At 38.7% G+C, this 22,218-nt stretch overlaps 1 protein-coding gene across 6 annotated transcripts in view; it reads right to left on the bottom strand.

Annotated features, from left to right (window-relative positions):
* LOC124038454 (caskin-2-like) overlaps nt 1-17,867 on the bottom strand; it is an 87,882-nt gene extending 70,015 nt beyond the window's left edge. For 5 of the 6 annotated variants that reach the window (XM_046354358.1, XM_046354357.1, XM_046354355.1 and 2 more), the window contains exons 1-2: nt 17,396-17,867; nt 15,027-15,616 (exon numbers count right to left, since the gene is read on the bottom strand). In XM_046354358.1, coding sequence (XP_046210314.1) covers nt 15,027-15,120 — 94 coding nt within the window. In that variant the 5' untranslated portion in view covers nt 15,121-15,616; nt 17,396-17,867. The remainder of the gene's footprint in view (nt 1-15,026; nt 15,617-17,395) is intronic. The other variant, XM_046354359.1, reaches the window with a different exon arrangement.
* Nucleotides 17,868-22,218: the final 4,351 nt, after the last annotated feature.

Here is a 22,218-nt window from a genome sequence, read left to right on the forward strand (position 1 = left end):
AGACTAACCTAATGAAGAGAGAGAGAGAGAGTAAAGAGACTAACCAAATGAAGAGAGAGAAAAGACTTACTAACCTAATGAAGAGAGAGAGAGAGAGAGTAAAGAGATACTAACCTAATGAAGAGAGAGAAAAGAGAGACTAACCGAATGAAGAGAGAGAGAGAGAGAGTAAAGAGACTAACCTAATGAAGAGAGAGAAAAGAGATACTAACCTAATGAAGAGAGAGAAAATAGATACTAACCTAATGAAGAGAGAGAAAAGAGATACTAACCTAATGAATAGAGAGAAAATAGATACTAACCTAATGAAAAGAGAGAAAATAGATACTAACCTAATGAAGAGAGAGAAAAGAGAGACTAACCTAATGAAGAGAGAGAAAAGAGAGACTAACCTAATGAAGAGAGAGAAAAGAGTTACTAACCTAATGAAGAGAGAGAAAATAGATACTAACCTAATGAAAAGAGAGAAAAGAGATACTAACCTAATGAAGAGAGAAAAGAGAAACTAACCTAATGATGAGAGAGAAAAGAGATACTAACCTAATGAAGAGAGAGAAAAGAGATGCTTACCTAATGAAAAGAGAGAAAAGAGATACTAACCTAATGAAGAGAGAGAGAAAAGAGAGACTAACCTAATGAAGAGAGAGAGTGAAAAGAGATACTAATATAATGAAGAGAGACAAAAGAGAGACTAACCTACTGAAGAGAGAGGAGAGACTAACCTAATGAAGAGAGAGAAAATAGATACTAACCTAATGAAAAGAGAGAAAAGAGATACTAACCTAATGAAGAGAGAGAGAAAAGAGAGACTAACCCAATGAAGAGAGAGAAAAGAGACTAACCTAATGAAGAGAGAGAGAAAAGAGAGACTAACCTAATGAAGAGAGACAAAAGAGAGACTAACCTACTGAAGAGAGAGGAGAGACTAACCTAATGAAGAGAGAGAAAAGAGATACTAACCTAATGAAGAGAGAGAAAAGAGAGACCAACCTAATGAAGAGAGAGAGAAAGGAGAGACTAACCTAATGAAGGGAGAAAAGAGATATTAACCTAATGAAGAGAGAGAAAGGAGATACTAACCTAATGAAAAGAGAGAAAAGAGATACTAACCTAATGAAGAGAGAGAGAGAAAAGAGAGACTAACCTAATGAAGAGAGAGAAAAGAGATACTAACCTAATGAAAAGAGAGAAAAGAGATACTAACCTAATGAAGAGAGAGAGAAAAGAGAGACTAACCTAATGAAGAGAGAGAAAAGAGATACTAACCTAATGAAAAGAGAGAAAAGAGATACTAACCTAATGAAGAGAGAGAGAAAAGAGAGACTAACCTAATGAAGCGAGAGAAAAGAGATACTAACCTAATGAAGAGAGAGAAAAGAGATACTAACCTAATGAAAAGAGAGAAAAGAGATACTAACTTAATGAAGAGAGAGAGAAAAGAGGGACTAACCTAATGAAGAGAGAGAAAAGAGATACTAACCTAATGAAGAGAGAGAAAAGAGATACAAACCTAATGAAGAGAGAGAAAAGAGAGACTAACCTACTGAAGAGAGAGGAGAGACTAACCTAATGAAGAGAGAGAAAAGAGATAGTAACCTAATGAAGAGAGAGAAAAGAGAGACCAACCTAATGAAGAGAGAGAGAAAGGAGAGACTAACCTAATGAAGAGAGAAAAGAGATACTAACCTAATGAAGAGAGAGAAAAGAGATACTAACCTAATGAAAAGAGGGAAAAGAGATACTAACCTAATGAAGAGAGAGAGAGAAAAGAGAGACTAACTTAATGAAGAGAGAGAAAAGAGATACTAACCTAATGAAGAGAGAGAAAAGAGATACTAACCTAATGAAAAGAGAGAAAAGAGATACTAACCTAATGAAGAGAGAGAGAAAAGAGAGACTGACCTAATGAAGAGAGAGAGAAAAGAGAGACTAACCTAATAAAGAGAGAGGAAAGAGAGACTAACCTACTGAAGAGAGAGGAGAGACTAACCTTATGAAGAGAGAGAAAATAGATACTAACCTAATGAAGAGAGAGAAAAGAGATACTAACCTAATGAAGAGAGAGAAAAGAGATACTAACATAATGAAAAGAGAGAAAAGAGTTACTAACCTAATGAAGAGAGAGAGAAAAGAGAGACTAACCTAATGAAGAGAGAGAGAAAAGAGATACTAACCTAATGAAGAGAGAGAAAAGAGATACTAACCTAATGAAGAGAGAGAAAAGAGAGACTAACCTAATGAAGAGAGAGAGAAAATAGATACTAACCTAATGAAAAGAGAGAAAAGAGAGACTAACCTAATGAAGAGAGACAAAAGAGAGACTAACCTACTGAAGAGAGAGGAGAGACTAACCTAATGAAGAGAGAGAAAAGAGATACTAACCTAATGAAGAGAGAGAGAAAAGAGAGACCAACCTAATGAAGAGAGAGAAAGGAGAGACTAACCCAATGAAGAGAGAGAGAGAAAAGAGATACTAACCTAATGAAGAGAGAGAGAAAAGAGAGACTAACCTATTGAAGAAGAGAAAAGAGATACTAACCTAATGAAGAGAGAGATAAAATAGACTAGAAGGGTGCGAGAGAGAGAGAGAGAGAGAGAGAGAGAGAGAGAGAGAGAGAGAGAGAGAGAGAGAGAGAGAGAGAGAGAGAGAGAGAGAGACTAAAGAATGTTAAGAGAAGATAGGGAAGACTAAAAATCAAATGTTATTGGAATGGATGAATCCACTGCTTGCATGCTAGCTACTGTAGGTAATAAAATAACAGTTATGCTGGATTAAGTGACGCCACACACACATTCACACACACTTAACCCCTTCAGTTAAATCCCTCGGCAATCCCAGACAAGCTCCTCCATCTGTCCCGGGAAGGAGGGGTCAGGATTAAAGTGTGTGTGTGTGTGTGTGTGTGTGTGTGTGTGTGTGTGTGTGTGTGTGTGTGTGTGTGTGTGTGTGTGTGTGTGTGTGTGTGTGTGTGTGTGTGTGTGTGTGTGTGTGTGTGTGTGTGTGTGTGTGTGTGTGTGTGTGTGTGTGTGTGTGTGTGTGCGTGCGTGCGTGCGTGCGCGTGCGTGCGTGTGCATGCATATTTGCTGTACTAGCATGTTTGGCTGACATGAAGACAATGAGTCGACAACCTCAATTATATCTTTAGCCCAGTTAGCTAACAAGCTGACTACTGTTAGCTAATAATAAGATAACTACTGTTAGCTAATAACACGTTGACTACTGTTAGCTAATAATAAGATAACTACTGTCAGCTAATAACAAGTTGACTACTGTTAGCTAATAATAAGATAACTACTGTCAGCTAATAACACTTTGACTACTGTTAGCTAATAATAAGATAACTACTGTCAGCTAATAACAAGTTGACTACTGTTAGCTAATAATAAGATAACTACTGTCAGCTAATAACACTTTGACTACTGTTAGCTAATAATAAGATAACTACTGTCAGCTAATAACAAGTTGACTACTGTTAGCTAATAATAAGATAACTACTGTCAGCTAATAACACTTTGACTACTGTTAGCTAATAATAAGATAACTACTGTCAGCTAATAACACTTTGACTACTGTTAGCTAATAATAAGATAACTACTGTCAGCTAATAACACTTTGACTACTGTTAGCTAATAATAAGATAACTACTGTCAGCTAATAACACTTTGACTACTGTTAGCTAATAATAAGATAACTACTGTCAGCTAATAACACTTTGACTACTGTTAGCTAATAATAAGATAACTACTATCAGCTAATAACACTTTGACTACTGTTAGCTAATAATAAGATAACTACTGTCAGCTAATAACACTTTGACTACTGTTAGCTAATAATAAGATAACTACTGTCAGCTAATAACACTTTGACTACTGTTAGCTAATAATAAGATAACTACTGTCAGCTAATAACACTTTGACTACTGTTAGCTAATAATAAGATAACTACTGTCAGCTAATAACACTTTGACTACTGTTAGCTAATAATAAGATAACTACTGTCAGCTAATAACACTTTGACTACTGTTAGCTAATAATAAGATAACTACTGTCAGCTAATAACACTTTGACTACTGTCAGCTAATAACACTTTGACTACTGTTAGCTAATAATAAGATAACTACTGTCAGCTAATAACACTTTGACTACTGTCAGCTAATAACAAGTTGACTACTGTTAGCTAATAATAAGATAACTACTGTCAGCTAATAACACTTTGACTACTGTTAGCTAATAATAAGATAACTACTGTCAGCTAATAACACTTTGACTACTGTTAGCTAATAATAAGATAACTACTGTCAGCTAATAACAAGTTGACTACTGTTAGCTAATAATAAGATAACTACTGTCAGCTAATAACACTTTGACTACTGTTAGCTAATAATAAGATAACTACTGTCAGCTAATAACAAGTTGACTACTGTTAGCTAATAATAAGATAACTACTGTCAGCTAATAACACTTTGACTACTGTTAGCTAGTAATAAGATAACTACTGTCAGCTAATAACACTTTGACTACTGTTAGCTAATAATAAGATAACTACTGTCAGCTAATAACAAGTTGACTACTGTCAGCTAATAACAAGTTGACTACTGTCAGCTAATAACAAGTTGACTACTGTCAGCTAATAATAAGATAACTACTGTCAGCTAATAACAAGTTGACTACTGTTAGCTAATAATAAGATAACTACTGTCAGCTAATAACACTTTGACTACTGTTAGCTAATAACAAGTTGACTACTGTTAGCTAATAATAAGATAACTACTGTCAGCTAATAATAAGATAACTACTGTCAGCTAATAACAAGTTGACTACTGTCAGCTAATAACAAGTTGACTACTGTCAGCTAATAATAAGATAACTACTGTCAGCTAATAATAAGATAACTACTGTCAGCTAATAACAAGTTGACTACTGTCAGCTAATAACAAGTTGACTACTGTTAGCTAATAATAAGATAACTACTGTCAGCTAATAACAAGTTGACTACTGTCAGCTAATAATAAGATAACTACTGTCAGCTAATAATAAGATAACTACTCTCAGCAAATAACAAGTTGACTACTGTCAGCTAATAACAAGTTGACTACTGTCAGCTAATAACAAGTTGACTACTGTCAGCTAATAACAAGTTGACTACTGTCAGCTAATAACAAGTTGACTACTGTCAGCTAATAATAAGTTGACTACTGTCAGCTAATAACAAGTTGACTACTGTCAGCTAATAACAAGTTGACTACTGTCAGCTAATAATAAGATAACTACTGTCAGCTAATAACACTTTGACTACTGTTAGCTAATAATAAGATAACTACTGTCAGCTAATAACAAGTTGACTACTGTCAGCTAATAATAAGATAACTACTGTCAGCTAATAATAAGATAACTACTGTCAGCTAATAACAAGTTGACTACTGTCAGCTAATAACAAGTTGACTACTGTTAGCTAATAATAAGATAACTACTGTCAGCTAATAACAAGTTGACTACTGTCAGCTAATAATAAGATAACTACTGTCAGCTAATAATAAGATAACTACTCTCAGCAAATAACAAGTTGACTACTGTCAGCTAATAACAAGTTGACTACTGTCAGCTAATAACAAGTTGACTACTGTCAGCTAATAACAAGTTGACTACTGTCAGCTAATAATAAGATAACTACTGTCAGCTAATAACAAGTTGACTACTGTTAGCTAATAATAAGATAACTACTGTCAGCTAATAACACTTTGACTACTGTTAGCTAATAATAAGATAACTACTGTCAGCTAATAACAAGTTGACTACTGTCAGCTAATAATAAGATAACTACTGTCAGCTAATAACAAGTTGACTACTGTCAGCTAATAACAAGTTGACTACTGTCAGCTAATAACAAGTTGACTACTGTCAGCTAATAATAAGATAACTACTGTCAGCTAATAACACTTTGACTACTGTTAGCTAATAATAAGATAACTACTGTCAGCTAATAACAAGTTGACTACTGTCAGCTAATAATAAGATAACTACTGTCAGCTAATAACAAGTTGACTACTGTCAGCTAATAATAAGATAACTACTGTCAGCTAATAACACTTTGACTACTGTTAGCTAATAACAAGTTGACTACTGTCAGCTAATAATAAGATAACTACTGTCAGCTAATAACACTTTGACTACTGTTAGCTAATAACAAGTTGACTACTGTCAGCTAATAATAAGATAACTACTGTCAGCTAATAACACTTTGACTACTGTTAGCTAATAATAAGATAACTACTGTCAGCTAATAACACTTTGACTACTGTTAGCTAATAATAAGATAACTACTGTCAGCTAATAACACTTTGACTACTGTTAGCTAATAATAAGATAACTACTGTCAGCTAATAACACTTTGACTACTGTTAGCTAATAATAAGATAACTACTGTCAGCTAATAACAAGTTGACTACTGTTAGCTAATAATAAGATAACTACTGTCAGCTAATAACACTTTGACTACTGTTAGCTAATAATAAGATAACTACTGTCAGCTAATAACAAGTTGACTACTGTTAGCTAATAATAAGATAACTACTGTCAGCTAATAACAAGTTGACTACTGTTAGCTAATAATAAGATAACTACTGTCAGCTAATAACACTTTGACTACTGTTAGCTAATAATAAGATAACTACTGTCAGCTAATAACACTTTGACTACTGTTAGCTAATAATAAGATAACTACTGTCAGCTAATAACAAGTTGACTACTGTTAGCTAATAATAAGATAACTACTGTCAGCTAATAACACTTTGACTACTGTTAGCTAATAATAAGATAACTACTGTCAGCTAATAACACTTTGACTACTGTTAGCTAATAATAAGATAACTACTGTCAGCTAATAACAAGTTGACTACTGTTAGCTAATAATAAGATAACTACTGTCAGCTAATAACACTTTGACTACTGTTAGCTAATAATAAGATAACTACTGTCAGCTAATAACAAGTTGACTACTGTTAGCTAATAATAAGATAACTACTGTCAGCTAATAACAAGTTGACTACTGTTAGCTAATAATAAGATAACTACTGTCAGCTAATAACACTTTGACTACTGTTAGCTAATAATAAGATAACTACTGTCAGCTAATAACAAGTTGACTACTGTCAGCTAATAACAAGTTGACTACTGTTAGCTAATAATAAGATAACTACTGTCAGCTAATAACAAGTTGACTACTGTTAGCTAATAATAAGATAACTACTGTCAGCTAATAACACTTTGACTACTGTTAGCTAATAATAAGATAACTACTGTCAGCTAATAACACTTTGACTACTGTTAGCTAATAATAAGATAACTACTGTCAGCTAATAACACTTTGACTACTGTTAGCTAATAATAAGATAACTACTGTCAGCTAATAACAAGTTGACTACTGTTAGCTAATAATAAGATAACTACTGTCAGCTAATAACACTTTGACTACTGTTAGCTAATAATAAGATAACTACTGTCAGCTAATAACAAGTTGACTACTGTTAGCTAATAATAAGATAACTACTGTCAGCTAATAACACTTTGACTACTGTTAGCTAATAATAAGATAACTACTGTCAGCTAATAACAAGTTGACTACTGTTAGCTAATAATAAGATAACTACTGTCAGCTAATAACACTTTGACTACTGTTAGCTAATAATAAGATAACTACTGTCAGCTAATAACAAGTTGACTACTGTCAGCTAATAATAAGATAACTACTGTCAGCTAATAACAAGTTGACTACTGTTAGCTAATAATAAGATAACTACTGTCAGCTAATAACACTTTGACTACTGTTAGCTAATAATAAGATAACTACTGTCAGCTAATAACAAGTTGACTACTGTTAGCTAATAATAAGATAACTACTGTCAGCTAATAACACTTTGACTACTGTTCGCTAATAATAAGATAACTACTGTTAGCTAATAGGGTACTCTAGTTGGCGACCCATAGCTTCATACTGTAGGATAAATGGAACAGTGGTATTAGTGGAACACACACACCACACACACCCCTCTGTCCAGTAATCTCACCCTTGGCCATCTGGGATATCCCTGATTTGAGCAGAGGAATGAGGGAGCGAAGGAGGGAGGAGGTAAAGATGAAGAGAGGGAGCTAGAGAACTAGCAGATGTTAAAAAGAACAGGATGGTTTGTAAAGGAGTGTGTTTTAACATGTGGGGTTATGTTGCATTAATATGTGCAGGTGAAGGACTGTGTTGTGAAGTTTAGTTTTTCAGATTTAAAATTCACCTCTGTTCTGCATGAAACTTCAGTCATTTGTATAGATGTAGTGACAGACTACTAGGGTTATATAGCACGAACACCAGCATGTATCTAGAAGACAATAGAAATGGTAATAATGAGGAGCGATACTAACAATAGTCTTCCTTTAAGGAGGAGTGTTAGGGCAACGTTCGAACAGCACCCATGAGGAGCAAGAACCTCCCACAGCCATATAATTCAAGCTGTCACTGGGGGCATGTAAGTTCAAATCAAATTAAATTGTATTTGTCACATGCACTGATTACAACTGGTGTAGACTTTACTGTGAAATGCTTGCTTACGAGCCTTTCCCAACGATGCAGAGTTAAAAAAAATATGTAATAGTAACACAAGAGGAATAAAATAAAATGCACAAGAATGGAGCTACAAAATATACACAAAAGTATGTGGACATCCCTTCAAATTAGTGGTTTCGGCTATTTCAGTCACACACGTTGTTGAAAGGTACATATAATCGAGCACACAGCCATGCAATCTCCATAGACAAACATTGGCATCAGATATATATATATATATATATATATATATATATATATATATATGCCATTTAGAATGACCTATATATGCATCAGAATGACCTTACTGAAGAGCCCAGTAACCTTCAATGTGGCATCATCATAGGACCTTTCCAACAAGTCAGTTGGTAAAATGTCTGCCCTGCTAGAGCTGCCCCGGTCAACTGTAAGTGCTGTTATTGTGAAGTGAAAACCTCTAGGACAGTGATCATCAACTAGATTAATCCGTGGGACGATTTTTTTGTTGAGCGGATTTTCGGGGGGCATAATTACAAATAATTTGTAGACTGCAAATTGACCGCAAGAAGCCCAAACAGATATAATGTTTGACGAAAACATGATCATTTCAAACCTTGATTACATTTGTGTATGACCACTTGTCTCTCTATTATGCGTGGGAATACTTGGGAATAGATTTCTTAAATTAAAATTACTTGGAGCTGATTTCCTGGTGTTTTTACAGTCTTTTATGTCCAACATTTAAATGTATTAAAACATATTATTATAAAAAGATTTTCTCAGAAATCTTGGGGGGCCAAATAAAACCACCCGCGGGCCAATAGTTCGGGAACCCTGGTCTAGGAGAAAAAATAGCTCAGCCGCGAAGTGGTAGGCCACACCAGCTCACAGAACGGGACCGCCGAGGAGTGCTGACCTCAACCCTATCGAACACCTTTGGGATGAATTGGAATGCCGACAGTGAGTCAGTGCCCAACCTCAATAACACTCATGGCTGAATGGAGGCAAGTCCCCCAGCAATGTTCCAACTTCTAGTGGAAAGCCTTCCCAGAAGAGTGGAGGCTGTTATAGTAGCAAAGGGGGGACCAACTCCATATTAATGCCCATGATTTTGGAATGAGATGTTTGCAGGTGTCCACATACTTTTGGTCATGTGGTGTATATACAGGGAGTACCAGATCAATGTGCAGGGATTCAAGGTATTTGAGGTAGATAGGTACACGAAGGCAGGGTAAAGTGACTAGACAACAGGATAGGGTCAGTGCAGATAGTTTGGGTTCCATAAATGGACTATTTAGCAGTCTCATGGCTTGGGGGTAAAAGCTGTCTTGGAGCCTGTTGGTCCGAGAGCCGATGCTCCAGTACAGTTTGCCGGACCGTAGTAGAGTAAACATTCTATGGCTTGGGTGGCTTTTTTCGGGTCTTCCTCTAACACTGCCTGATATAGAGGTACTGGATGGCAGGGAGTGATGTACTAGGCTGTCCACGCCACCCTCTGTAGCGCTTTGCGGTCAAGGGCGGTGCATTTACCATACCAAGCAGTGATGCAGCAAGTCAAGATGCTCTCGATGGTGCAGCTGTATAACTTTTTGAGAATCCGAGGGCCCATGCTAAATCTCTTCAGTCTCCTGATGGGGAATAGGCGCTGCCATGCCCTCTTCATGAATGTGTGGGCATGTGTGGACCATCTTTGTTTTTACACTGCTGCTACTCACTGTTTATTATCTTATTATCTATGCATACTTTACCCCTACCTACATGTACAAATTACCTAGACTAACCTGTACCCCAGCACATTGACTCGGTACCAGTACCCCCTGTTTTTAGCCTCATTATTGTTATTTTATTGTGTTCATATTATTATTTATTTTTTAAACTTTATTTAGTAAATATTTTCGTAACTATTTTCTTAAAACTGCATTGTTGGTTATGGGCTTGTAAGTAAGCGTTTCACAGTAAGGTCTACACCTATTCAGCGCATGTGACAAATACAATTTGATTTTATGTTAAGTACTTAGTGATGTGGACGCCAAGGAACTTGAAGCGCTCGTCCTGCTCCACAACAGCTCTGTCGATGTGGTTGGGGACGTGCTCTCCATTCTGTCTCAAATAGTCCACTATCAGCTTACTGAATAAAATAGTTCACTGTGAGTATGTCTTTCGCCATGATGAATCGGTCACCTCCACAAAAATGTTGTGCCTGCATTTTTGGACCTTCTTTGGGTCAATAATAGCGGGTCTTAGTGGACGGCCAGACTAGGGTAGCGTACCAAATGACACCCTATCCCCTACATAGTACACTATCCTATGGGCCCTGGTCAAAAGTTGTGCCCTATGTAGCTCTGATCAAAAGTTGTGCACTATGCAGGGAATAGGGTGTCATTTGGGATGTAGCCTGGGCTAGTCTAGGAGAGGACAGAGAGACAGGACCTGTCAGCAGATGGTCAGTCAGACTCAGGATAAAGCCAGACTCTGGTCTATCAGCTCTCTGACCACTGGGCGGCATCCAAAATGGCAACCTATTCCCTATTTAGTGCACAACTTTTTACTAGAGCCCTACGGGCTCTCAATAGGACATGGATCAAAAGTAGTGCACTATATAGGAAATATTATGAAATGTGTGTGTATATTATGAAATAAGGTGAAATTTGGGACGCAGTTCTGGTCTATGGCCCTATGGTGACCTACTACCACCTGTTCCCTTTCTTTCCATACAGACAGACCTTTTACAGCTCCACATAATCAATAGGCATGCTATTCAACTTCATTGACACCTAGCCAGGGCTATACCAGCCAGTGTAGACCAGAGCATCTGGGATTCTGTCATTCTTACAGCTCTCCTGCGGTGATGAACGACTGTAGCATTGACCAGATCCTTAACCCCTCCACTAGGGTCAATGGTGATGACATGGTGTGTGTGTGTGTGTGTGTGTGTGTGTGTGTGTGTGTGTGTGTGTGTGTGTGTGTGTGTGTGTGTGTGTGTGTGTGTGTGTGTGTGTGTGTGTGTGTGTGTGTGTGTGTGTGTGTGTGTGTGTGTGTGTGTGTGTGTGTGTGTGTGTGTGTGTGTGTGTGTGTGTGTGTGTGTGTGTTTCAAATCAAATCAAATATTATTTGTCACATGCACCGAACACAATGGGTGTAGACTTTTCTGTGATATGCTTGCTTATGAGCCCTTCCCAACAATGCAGAGTTAAAACATATTTAAAATAACTAGTAACACAAGAGGAATAATATCCACAAGAATGGAGTTATATACAAGGCATACCAGTATCAGATCACTGTGGAGCAACATACAGGGAGTACCAGTATCAGATCACTGTGGAGCTATTTACAAGGAGTAACAGTATCAGATCACTGTGGAGCAACATACAGGGAGTACCAGTATCAGATCACTGTGGAGCTATTTACAAGGAGTAACAGTACCAGATCACTGTGGAGCAACATACAGGGAGTACCAGTACCAGATCAACGTGGAGCAATATACAGGGAGTACCAGTTCCAGATCACTGCGGCTCTATATACAGGGAGCACCAGTACCAGATAACTGTGGAGCAATATACAGGGAGTACCAGTACCAGATCACTGTGGAACAATATACAGGGAGCACCAGTACCAGATAACTGTGGAACAATATACAGGAAGTACCAGTACCAGATCACTGTGGAACAATATACAGGGAGTACCAGTTCCAGATCACTGTGGAACAATATACAGGGAGTACCAGTACCAGATCACTGTGGAACAATATACAGGGAGTACCAGTACCAGATCACTGTGGAACAATATACAGGGAGTACCAGTACCAGATAACTGTGGAGCAATATACAGGGAGTACCAGTACCAGATCACTGTGGAACAATATACAGGGAGTACCAGTACCAGATCACTGTGGAACTACATACAGGGAGTACCAGTACCAGATCACTGCGGCTCTATATACAGGGAATACCAGTACCAGATCACTGTGGAGCTATATACGCTGATAGGGATATTTAAATGAACCAATAGCTGGTTTTAGCGTATTTGCTTTTTATGCCTGTATACTTTGTATTTAGAAACATTTTATTACAACCAAATTTATTAGAATGATTCACCTTCCTGGTTTTATGGTGCCAACTCTGTGGTGCCCATGCAATGCAGCTCCTGGAGATGTGAGAATACGATCTGATCTGTAAGATCTGATTATGTTCATAAAATATATTTGGGAGCAGTATACAGACTTTCTCCCTTTCTCTTTATATTGGATCTATACTGGATCCAGCTACTGTGAAAAGTTTGGATGTCCTGTACATAAAACCCTCCATAGTCTCCTCTGTCTTAATGTTACATACCCACAGGGAGAAACTATGGTCCCTGTAAGTGTATTTACACGTAGCCTATTTAAAACAAGTTGTGGTTTATTTTTCTTTCGAATTTGATTTGAATTATTCGTTCTCTTTTTAGGCCTCATCAATAGTGAATTTTAATTTTGCTTATTGGCAATGTTTGGCATGTACATGGTCAGCCATAATGTGATTTACAGTAGGCCTAGCCCCTATATCAGTGTGAATGCTATTGAAGCCATGCAATTACTTAGAACAATGTGGACTGCAAAATGGGTTCAAGTTAATGTATTTAGCAAAGATAGGATAGCTCTACATTTTGTTATTTCATTTCATTTAACAAACTATAAACAGACTAACATTGGAATTGGAGTTGATTCCAAGGGAATACATTAAAGACTGGAAATACACAACTTGAAGCAACCACATATTTAGCCATGGAGCACATTCTGATTGGCCAGTGAGGGCACAAGCCTCTACACACCCACAACTTGTTTGTTCATGAAAACCCAGCCCTTTCACGCCGATAATTGTAGTTGTGAAAATAGCAAAAATATTTCTGACACACCCCTGAACCTATAGTGCTAACGCCTGCGCTTAGATTTACCATTGCATTAGGTTTGTTAAAATAGAGCCATTCAAATGTTAAGTCTTATCGTCCCGAGATACTAAACTACTCATTTACAAATGGAACATATTACAGACGGGCCATTGCAAAGCATCAGAAAGTAGCCTATTTTTCCAGTCAGAGTAGAGTACTCATACAAGCATATTCCAAGAGTGAAACTGGCTAATTGGCCAACATCCGGAAAGTTGGTAAAGTGAAATAAACCACACTGCAAATTAATAGTGACGGGGGGAACATATTGAAACAGTTACATATTGGGATATTATTTTGGATGATATACCGTGTCGTTTTGACAGTATCTCGATATTATTTTTGCGTTAGTTTGCTGTGTCTACACCAAAAGTCCAGTATTTTTTCTTCATGGCTTGTTCACCATCTACTTTTTAAAAAGGTAGCCAATTTGTTTTCAGCAATTTTATTAACATGACTGATCAACAGCAAAAAAATCTCATGACTCCCACTTGTCCCTGTGCAGCAGACATATGGTGAGCAATATATTTGGAAAGGTTTGTGGTCACACGCACATCCTTAAAAACATAGGTGCTGGACTAATAAAGAGTACTAGTATAAAACAAGAAGGCCCACATACTGTTAAAGCTCCCAATCCACTGCTTTATTGACAACGTTTCGGTCTGAAACGGATCTTCGTCAGGTAAAAAATATATATATATTTGGAACATCGAATCACAATAAAATCCCAGTATTGAATCGTAACACATATAGAATCATGACAATAGTAAGAATTGCAATACATATCGTATCGGCACCTAAGTATCGTGAAAATATAATATTGTGAGGTCCATGGCAATTCCCAGCCCTACAAATTAAAAAATGAATGCAACAACTACGCCACTCATTTCCTTTCCCGAGCATTGAAACATTTAGCCCATGAGAGAGAGAGAGAGAGAGAGAGAGAGAGAGAGAGAGAGAGAGAGAGAGAGAGAGAGAGAGAGAGAGAGAGAGAGAGAGAGAGAGAGAGGTTAGACTTTCTCCTGGCCAGGATAAGGAGAATACTGTGATTAGCAACAATGCTATGGTAGGCTAACCTCGCGAGCAGTTTGACTTGAATCTATAGAGATAAGCAACACCGAAGCTCCACTGTGAGGGTGCATCCCAAATGGCACCCTATTCCCTATACAGTACACTACATTTGACCAGGCACACCCTGAGACATATTGTACAGTACCAGCATCTGTGTTTTGGAGATTAGGTCATATTGTTAGGGGTTTGACTACATTTAAATTCAAATTGTCCGACCCCTAGATGGATCATTGGTTGTGGTGGATGGTTGAACCTGATACTGCTATTTTAAATACAACGTTTTTCTTTTGATATAGATACAGAGAACAGTATCACTCAGATAAGGGACAGGCTATCAATGCTTCTGCTGTACATTGCATCAAGCCAACAGATACACATGCTCTGAACACAAACACAGGCAGACACGGGCTGCATCAGGAATTGAAAGAGAAAGCAGATGTGTGTGTGTGTGTGTCTAGGTACTCACTGGTTTTGTTGCATTTAACCTTAGCCAGAAGTTTGTGTGCCAGGAGGATGTCTCCACTCTTCACTGCCACCAGGAAGTCCTGTTCCTTACCCATAACTGACCACCACACCAGTGACCAGTAACCACACACGGTCCTTACGAGGTCAGTTGTCTCAACTGCGTCTAAGTGGTCCTTGGCAGTCGAGGCCTCAACCTTACCCAGTCAGGTGCATGTTGATTCCTTCGGATACACAATGATGATGAACGTACAGAAGAGCGTCACAAAATGCCCAAACCAGCCAGTCTGTCTGCCTGCGTGTGTCAGTCAGATAGGAATCAACCAGAACAGCCAGCAGAGAACATTTTTATCTCCGGGCCTAGGTTAGGCTAGGTATCAACTGGGTGAGATGGTGAGATAGGTGGGGTAGTTGGTTGTTAGAGGCTGTGTTCCTCTGCCTTCTGTTGGTTGCTTGGTTTCCAGAGTGTGTGTTTGTGTATGGGGCCTGGTTGTCTGTCCCGTTGTAAATCAAATGGAGTCTGCCTAGGATTGTCCTTAGGGCAAGGTGTGTGTTGGGTTCTCAGCTGTTTCCGCCAACCTGAAACAGTAAAACCTACCAGAACACACAGACATGTCATCATGAGCTGGGCATTCACTACTATTTAATAAAAGCATTAGCAAAGCACTGGGTGTTATTACAAGTTGTAACTACAACATAATTAAGGATGGGTGGCTCTCTAAAACCAATCTAATGTGTTTGTTTTTCTTTCACTCAGGAAGCCTATTCACCATGGAATGTTATCTTAGGATCATTCCATGTCGGAATACTACTCCTTAACTCCTTCCACTTTCCTTCAACTTCTAGGAAATGTCTTTTTCACTTGGAGCTGTCTGGAACTCTGCCACTTGTCGGGGAAAAAGCTGCAAACTTTTCCCGACAGAAGTAAACTGGGGGCTCTGTCCCAAATGTCACCCTATTCCCTACATAGTGTAAGCCTACTACTTTTGACCAAAGCCCTACAGGCCCTGGTCAAATGTAGTACACTATATAGGGAATAGGGTGACATTTGGGACGTACACTGAAAGGCAGAAGTGACCGCATCTTAATCACAGGGGACACAGCCAGCAGCACGTACGGGACAAAACATATCCAGGATAAATGTTTTAGGAGAAAAATACATTCGTCTGGTTTTTGGATTGTACAGCTGCAAGTGAATGAGGCATATCTGAGATCACACACAGAGCTGCAGCCACCCAGATCCAATTAAAATAGGAGTTTTCTGGGCAAAAACAAAACAGCAATTAAGACACCCAATGGAGCTGGGAGGCAAAGTGTTGGGCTAAAACACGAAAATATTGTACCACCTTTGTACCTCCAACTGAATGTGTTTTTGTGTCACCTGTGCAAGACTTTGCAAAGAAATGTCCTTCTGAAGGACAATGTTTTCTATTCTACTCTATCCCATTCTATTAAATTCTATTCAAATTCCTCCCCTTCTTCTGAAAGGTTGTGCTGGGAGGGACTGTTATTGGTGTGTCTCTCTGACTACAGCAGGGCTTCTGTTTACCATCAGGTTGTGGGGCTAAGTTATCACATATGCTGTCATTATAGAGACTACACAATAATAGGCAGTAGACACGGTCAAGTACAATAACAGATCACATCATATTAGCTATGAAAATTTGGAATGATAGGTGCTACATGTATGTGAAGGGAGGAGGCATCATGTAAGGCTGCAATCATGAATCCAGTTTTATTCCAATCAGAAGTTACCCCATAGGATTTCTGTTCCGGATAACTAGTGGCTAGTAATGGCATGCATGTCAATGTGTCACAGACTCAGTTACCTTGCCTGCCAGCTAGTACATGACACTCCTCTTGATTGCCATCAAGCCCAGTACACAGAGTTCAGAGGGTGTCATAACAACATCATAACAAACTGAGCAGCTGTCCATTGAGGGAGGCACGTGAGCATTTGTAAACAAACACAGAGCTGCTATAGCTAGAGGGCTTCCCTGTAGTTAGGAAAACAAACTGGTACAGTAACGTTATACCAAATAAATGGAACGGCTGGGGGGTCCCCGAGGAGAGGTTTGAAAACCCTGCCACACTTCGAAGGAATAGACTAGAACCCCGATAGAACAGAACCAAATGAACAGAATAGGACAGAACATGATATAAATTGTTATTATTATTATAATAACGGTAGATCTAGCTAGATAGAAAATAACTCATTAATAGAACGTCGGACGTTGCTGCTAGCTAGATTTGGGCTCGTTTTTTCGACCAGTTGTATCAAATTTGCAGATTGGTTTGTCCGATTTTGATTTGTGGTCTTCCAAGACCGCTCAATAATAAACAAACGAAGAGGTCAAAGACAGAACATCTTACCAGTATTGTAAATGTGTTCACAGGTTGTCCGGTCCCTGTTGAAGGATTGGAGGAGTGTAGAGTAGTGCTCAGCTAGCGTTTGTCAGGTGCTTGGTTGGAGCCGAGGCTCAAGGAGCAGACAGCACAGAAGGTGTGTGTATAAAGAAGTTATGCTGCTAGCGAAACAATATCCAGAAGACTTTCTGATAAGTGGTTGAAAGTCAAACTCTGACTTCATTCAGTTCTTTTCCTACTCCCTGTTTTACTGAAGGTCAAGAAAATAATGTCACCCTCGCCTGGCAGTTTGACTGAATCGTGCGCGCGCTAGGAGACCTGATCTGACACATTTTCAATTTAGACTAATCCCTCTGCGACCTCGAGCGAAGCTGACACCTTTTCAATTTAGACTAATCCCTCTGCGACCTCGAGCGGATCTGACACCTTTTCAATTTGACTAATCCCTCTGCGACCTCGAGCGGAACGAGCGACTCCTCGAGGTTTTGGCTCCGCCTCCGCACGCATCAAAACTCTGGGGAAGAACTTCGGAGGGAGACGACTCGTGTGCTACTGTACCACAGATCTAGGATAGGATTACTTTACTCCCATACTATCCTTAATCACCAGGGGAGTGAAAGGTGTCTGACTCCGTATCAGTAGTTGGGCTATATGGATAATTTATTGGAGACAGAATGAAGTTTGCCAGTAGACAAGACAAGGTCGGTTTACCATATTGCATCGATCCTTGCTATGAGCCACTTTATAATTCATACCAAATTTGTTAACCTTATGGTGTTTGCCTTTCATGCCTGAGACACGGGTTCGCTTCCCGCTCCGTCAGTTCGCTACAATGGTGTCAGAAATGGAATGGTGGCCGTGGGGTCATCGAAACGCACAGCCCGGTATGTGTGAGGGATCTGAACACTGGGACATGCTTTCCGGTTCGGAGGGGGCAGGGTACTGATCCTAGCTATATGAGCCACGTTTCCCACCAAATGTGTTAACCCTAGTGGTGCAATGCGTAGGATTTATGCCGTTCACGCTGATGCGGGTTCGCTTCCCACTCCCTCCGTTTGCTACAATATACACTGATTATACGCACAGCCTCAATTCGTCGGGGCATAGACTCTACAAGCGTTCCACATGGATGTTGGCCTATGTTGACTCCAATGCTTTCCACAGTTGTGTCAAGGTGGGTGGATGGCCTTTGGGTGGTGGACCATTCTTGATTCACACGGGAAACTGTTGAGCGTGAAAAACTCAGCGTTTCAGTTCTCGACACAAACCGATGCAACTAGAACCTACTACCTTACCCGGTTCAAAGGCACTTAAATATTTTGTCTTGTCCATTCACCCTCTGAAAGGCACACATACACAATCCATGTCTCAAGGCTTGAAAATCCTTCTTTAGCCTGTCTCTTTCCCTTTGAAGTGGATTTAACAAGTATCATCAATAAGGGATCATAGCTTTCACCTGGATTCACCTGGTCAGTTTATGTAACGGGAAGAGCAGGTGCTCTTAATGTTTTGTATACTCTGTGTATATACATTTTCAAAAGCAGCGTCTGTATTAAAATAGTCTGAAAGGATTTGAAAAGGAGTTTATGTGTATGTAACCCAAATAACATAATTCGACCGGGTCACAGTTTGAAGTTGTGTTTGGTTTTAGCGACACTTGGTGGTATGACGGGGTATCATGAGTAATGCACATGTTGCAGACAATACTTCAGTGTGTGCTTTCAAACAAAAGTAACAAAATAAAATACATGTTTTATAATCTTGTTTGAACAATGAATAATTTACACTTGGTGGTTTATTTTCTCTTACAGAGAGAATAAACGGTCAGAAGCAGATTCATTAAACCATTTTACAATTGTAAGATTTAAAATAACAATAATTATTGTATCATTCAAAGAATGTTCTGTGTCCTGAACTCAAACATGAGTGTGAGGGAGTGTTACAATGGCTCTTATATTCATGACTCATTATTTTCTCTTTCAGTGCCATTCACAGTGTATTCAACCCAGAAACAGGAGAAACATTAAATGTCTAGAAATGTCCGGAGCTACGGTATGTTCAGCTTTTTTCCTTTAGCCCCTGGTTGAAAGTAGTGCACCAAAAGGGAATAGTGTGCCATTTCAGACACACGGAAGCATGGTATTTCCTCTTCATTCTCCCCGTCATCATCAGTTCTCCACATGTTCCCTCCCCTTATGGAAAACCATTTCACATGTGACATTTCCACATGTTTTGCACAAAACTTCACATGTGATGACGTGGATTTTCACGTTTGAAATCATGTCAAACCATGTGTTTTTGGAACACTTCACATATGATGGACTTTCACATGTGATCAAAAACCTTTCACATGTGAATGAACATTTTCACATTAAATTTCACAGGTGATGAACTGCAAATAAAAAAGAGTTGTGATCAAATCAGATTTGATTTGTCACATGTGCCAAATACAGCAGATGTAGACCTTCCGTGAAAGCTTTCTTACAAGCCCTTAACCAACAATGCAGTTAGAGAAATAGAGTTGATAAAATATTTACTAAATAACCTAAAATAAAAAAAATCTAATCAATGTAACACAATACATAACAAGGCTATATACACAGTGCTTTCAACTTACATTGTGTATGTTTATACAGTAATTATTATTCAACATGTCTTTACTTTGGGTTTGAACTCACAACCTCTTGGTTCACCTCGTGCCAATGTTCTTGCTATGCCACCATATCTGTCAGTTACTGATTTCACCTATATTCCTACACTTTAGACTTCAAAGTAAATCTCAGCTTTGTTAAAAATACACTCAAGAAAAACTATTATATTTATCATAGTGATTCAGGAGTATCATTAAAACAGAATAATATGTCACACCAACATTAGACACCTGTACACCAAACCCTGACATTTCTGAAATAAGTCAATTAAATCAATGACGAGAGAATAGAATATCAGTGCAGATGGCTTCTGATAAGTGCAGAGATGTATTATAGATAATGAATGTTTAAAGGACTGCTAAAGGCTTTGTGGTGCTGCAGAAAGATCAGCATACGTCAAATCCAGCGCTTGTGAGTGAGTTCAAATCACAGATGGGTAATATTTTAGCTGAACAGCGATAACATGGAATTGCACATTTTAAAACATTTAAAACAAGTGCTTCAAAAGCAGACGCGTTCACCACATGTGAAATGTCACATGTAAAGTGTTCCAAAAACACTTTTTCACGTGTGAAATATCATGTGAAGTGTTCCAAAAATGTGTTTTCACATCTGAAATGTCTGGTGAAGTGTTCCAAAACACGTTTTCACATGATTTTAGATTCGATATGTCACATGTGAAGTGTTCCAAAAACAGGTTTTTACATGATTTCCCTTGTGAAATTTCATGTTTCACGTGTGAAATCATGCAATTTTCCACATGTGAAATCATGTGGTTCAACATGTGATAACATTGAAACTACACTGTTATCCATTGTTATTAATTTTGGGGTAAATGTTATGGTCATTATAAGATACATTTTTACAGTAATAGGATAATGTATTAGAGTTTTTCTATATAAATTCATCAACAACAAAAAACGTCCCTTTTTCAGGACCCTGTCGTTCAAAGATAATTAGTAAAAATCCAAATAACTTCACAGATCTTTATTGTAAAGGGTTTAAACACTGTTTCCCTTGCTTGTTCAATGAACCATAAACAATTAATGAACATGCACCTGTGGAACGGTCGTTAAGACACTAACAGCTTACAGACGGTAGGCAATTAAGGTCACAGTTATGAAAACTTAAGACACTAAAGAGGTCTTTCTACTGACTCTGAAAAACACCAAAATAAAGATGCCTGGGGTCCCTGCTCATCTGCGTGAACGTGCCTTAGGCATGCTGCAAGGAGGCATGAGGACTGCAGATGTGGCCAGAGCAATAAATTGCAATTTGCGTTTATCGTCAAAGGAATGAGCGTTACACAGAGGCCTGTACTCTACAGCGGGATCGATTTGGAGGTGGATGGTCCGTCATGGTCTGAGGCGGTGTGTCACAGCATCATCGGACTGAGCTTGTTGTCATTGCAGGCAATCTCAACGCTGTGTGTTATAGGGAAGACATCCTCCTACCTCATGTGGTACCCTTCCCGCAGGCTCAGCCTGACATGACCCTCCAGCATGACAATGCCAGCAGCCATACTGCTTGTTCTTTGCCTGATTTCCTGCAAGACAGGAATGTCAGTGTTCTGTCATGGCCAGCAATCCCATTAAGCACGTCTGGGACCTGTTGGATCGGAGGGTGAGGGCTAGGGCTAGGGCTATTCCCCCCAGAAACTTGCAGGTGCCTTGGTGGAAGAGTGGGGTAATATCTCACAGCAAGAACTGGCAGATCTGGTGCAGTCCATGAGAAGGAGATGCACTGCAGTACAGCTGGTGATCACACCAGATACTGACTGTTACTTTTGATTTTGACTCTTTTGTTCGGGGACACATTGTTCCGTTTCTGTTAGTCACATGTCTGTGGAACTTGTTCGGTTTATATCTCAGTTGTTGAATCTTGTTGTCTTCATACAAATATTTACGCATGTTAAGTTTGCTGAAAATAAACGCAGTTGACAGTGAGAGGACGTTCATTTACTGTCAATTGCAATGCACTTGGGTACTTTTTGGCCCTTCCTGCAAATTAACTTGGTATGCCTGACTTGCAATTGCATTTAAAGGTAGATGTGCTTATGGCACAATATGTTGTTTTTTTATCCTGTAATTTTATAGTCATTTTCCAGCTACTGCGTTGCGGTGAAAATAGTGGAAACAACTGTGAAGGTATTTCTACAGCTGAACTGTATTTTGTCAG

The sequence above is a fragment of the Oncorhynchus gorbuscha genome, linkage group LG06 (assembly GCF_021184085.1).
Source record: "Oncorhynchus gorbuscha isolate QuinsamMale2020 ecotype Even-year linkage group LG06, OgorEven_v1.0, whole genome shotgun sequence".
Classification (NCBI taxonomy): Eukaryota; Metazoa; Chordata; class Actinopteri; order Salmoniformes; family Salmonidae; genus Oncorhynchus; species Oncorhynchus gorbuscha.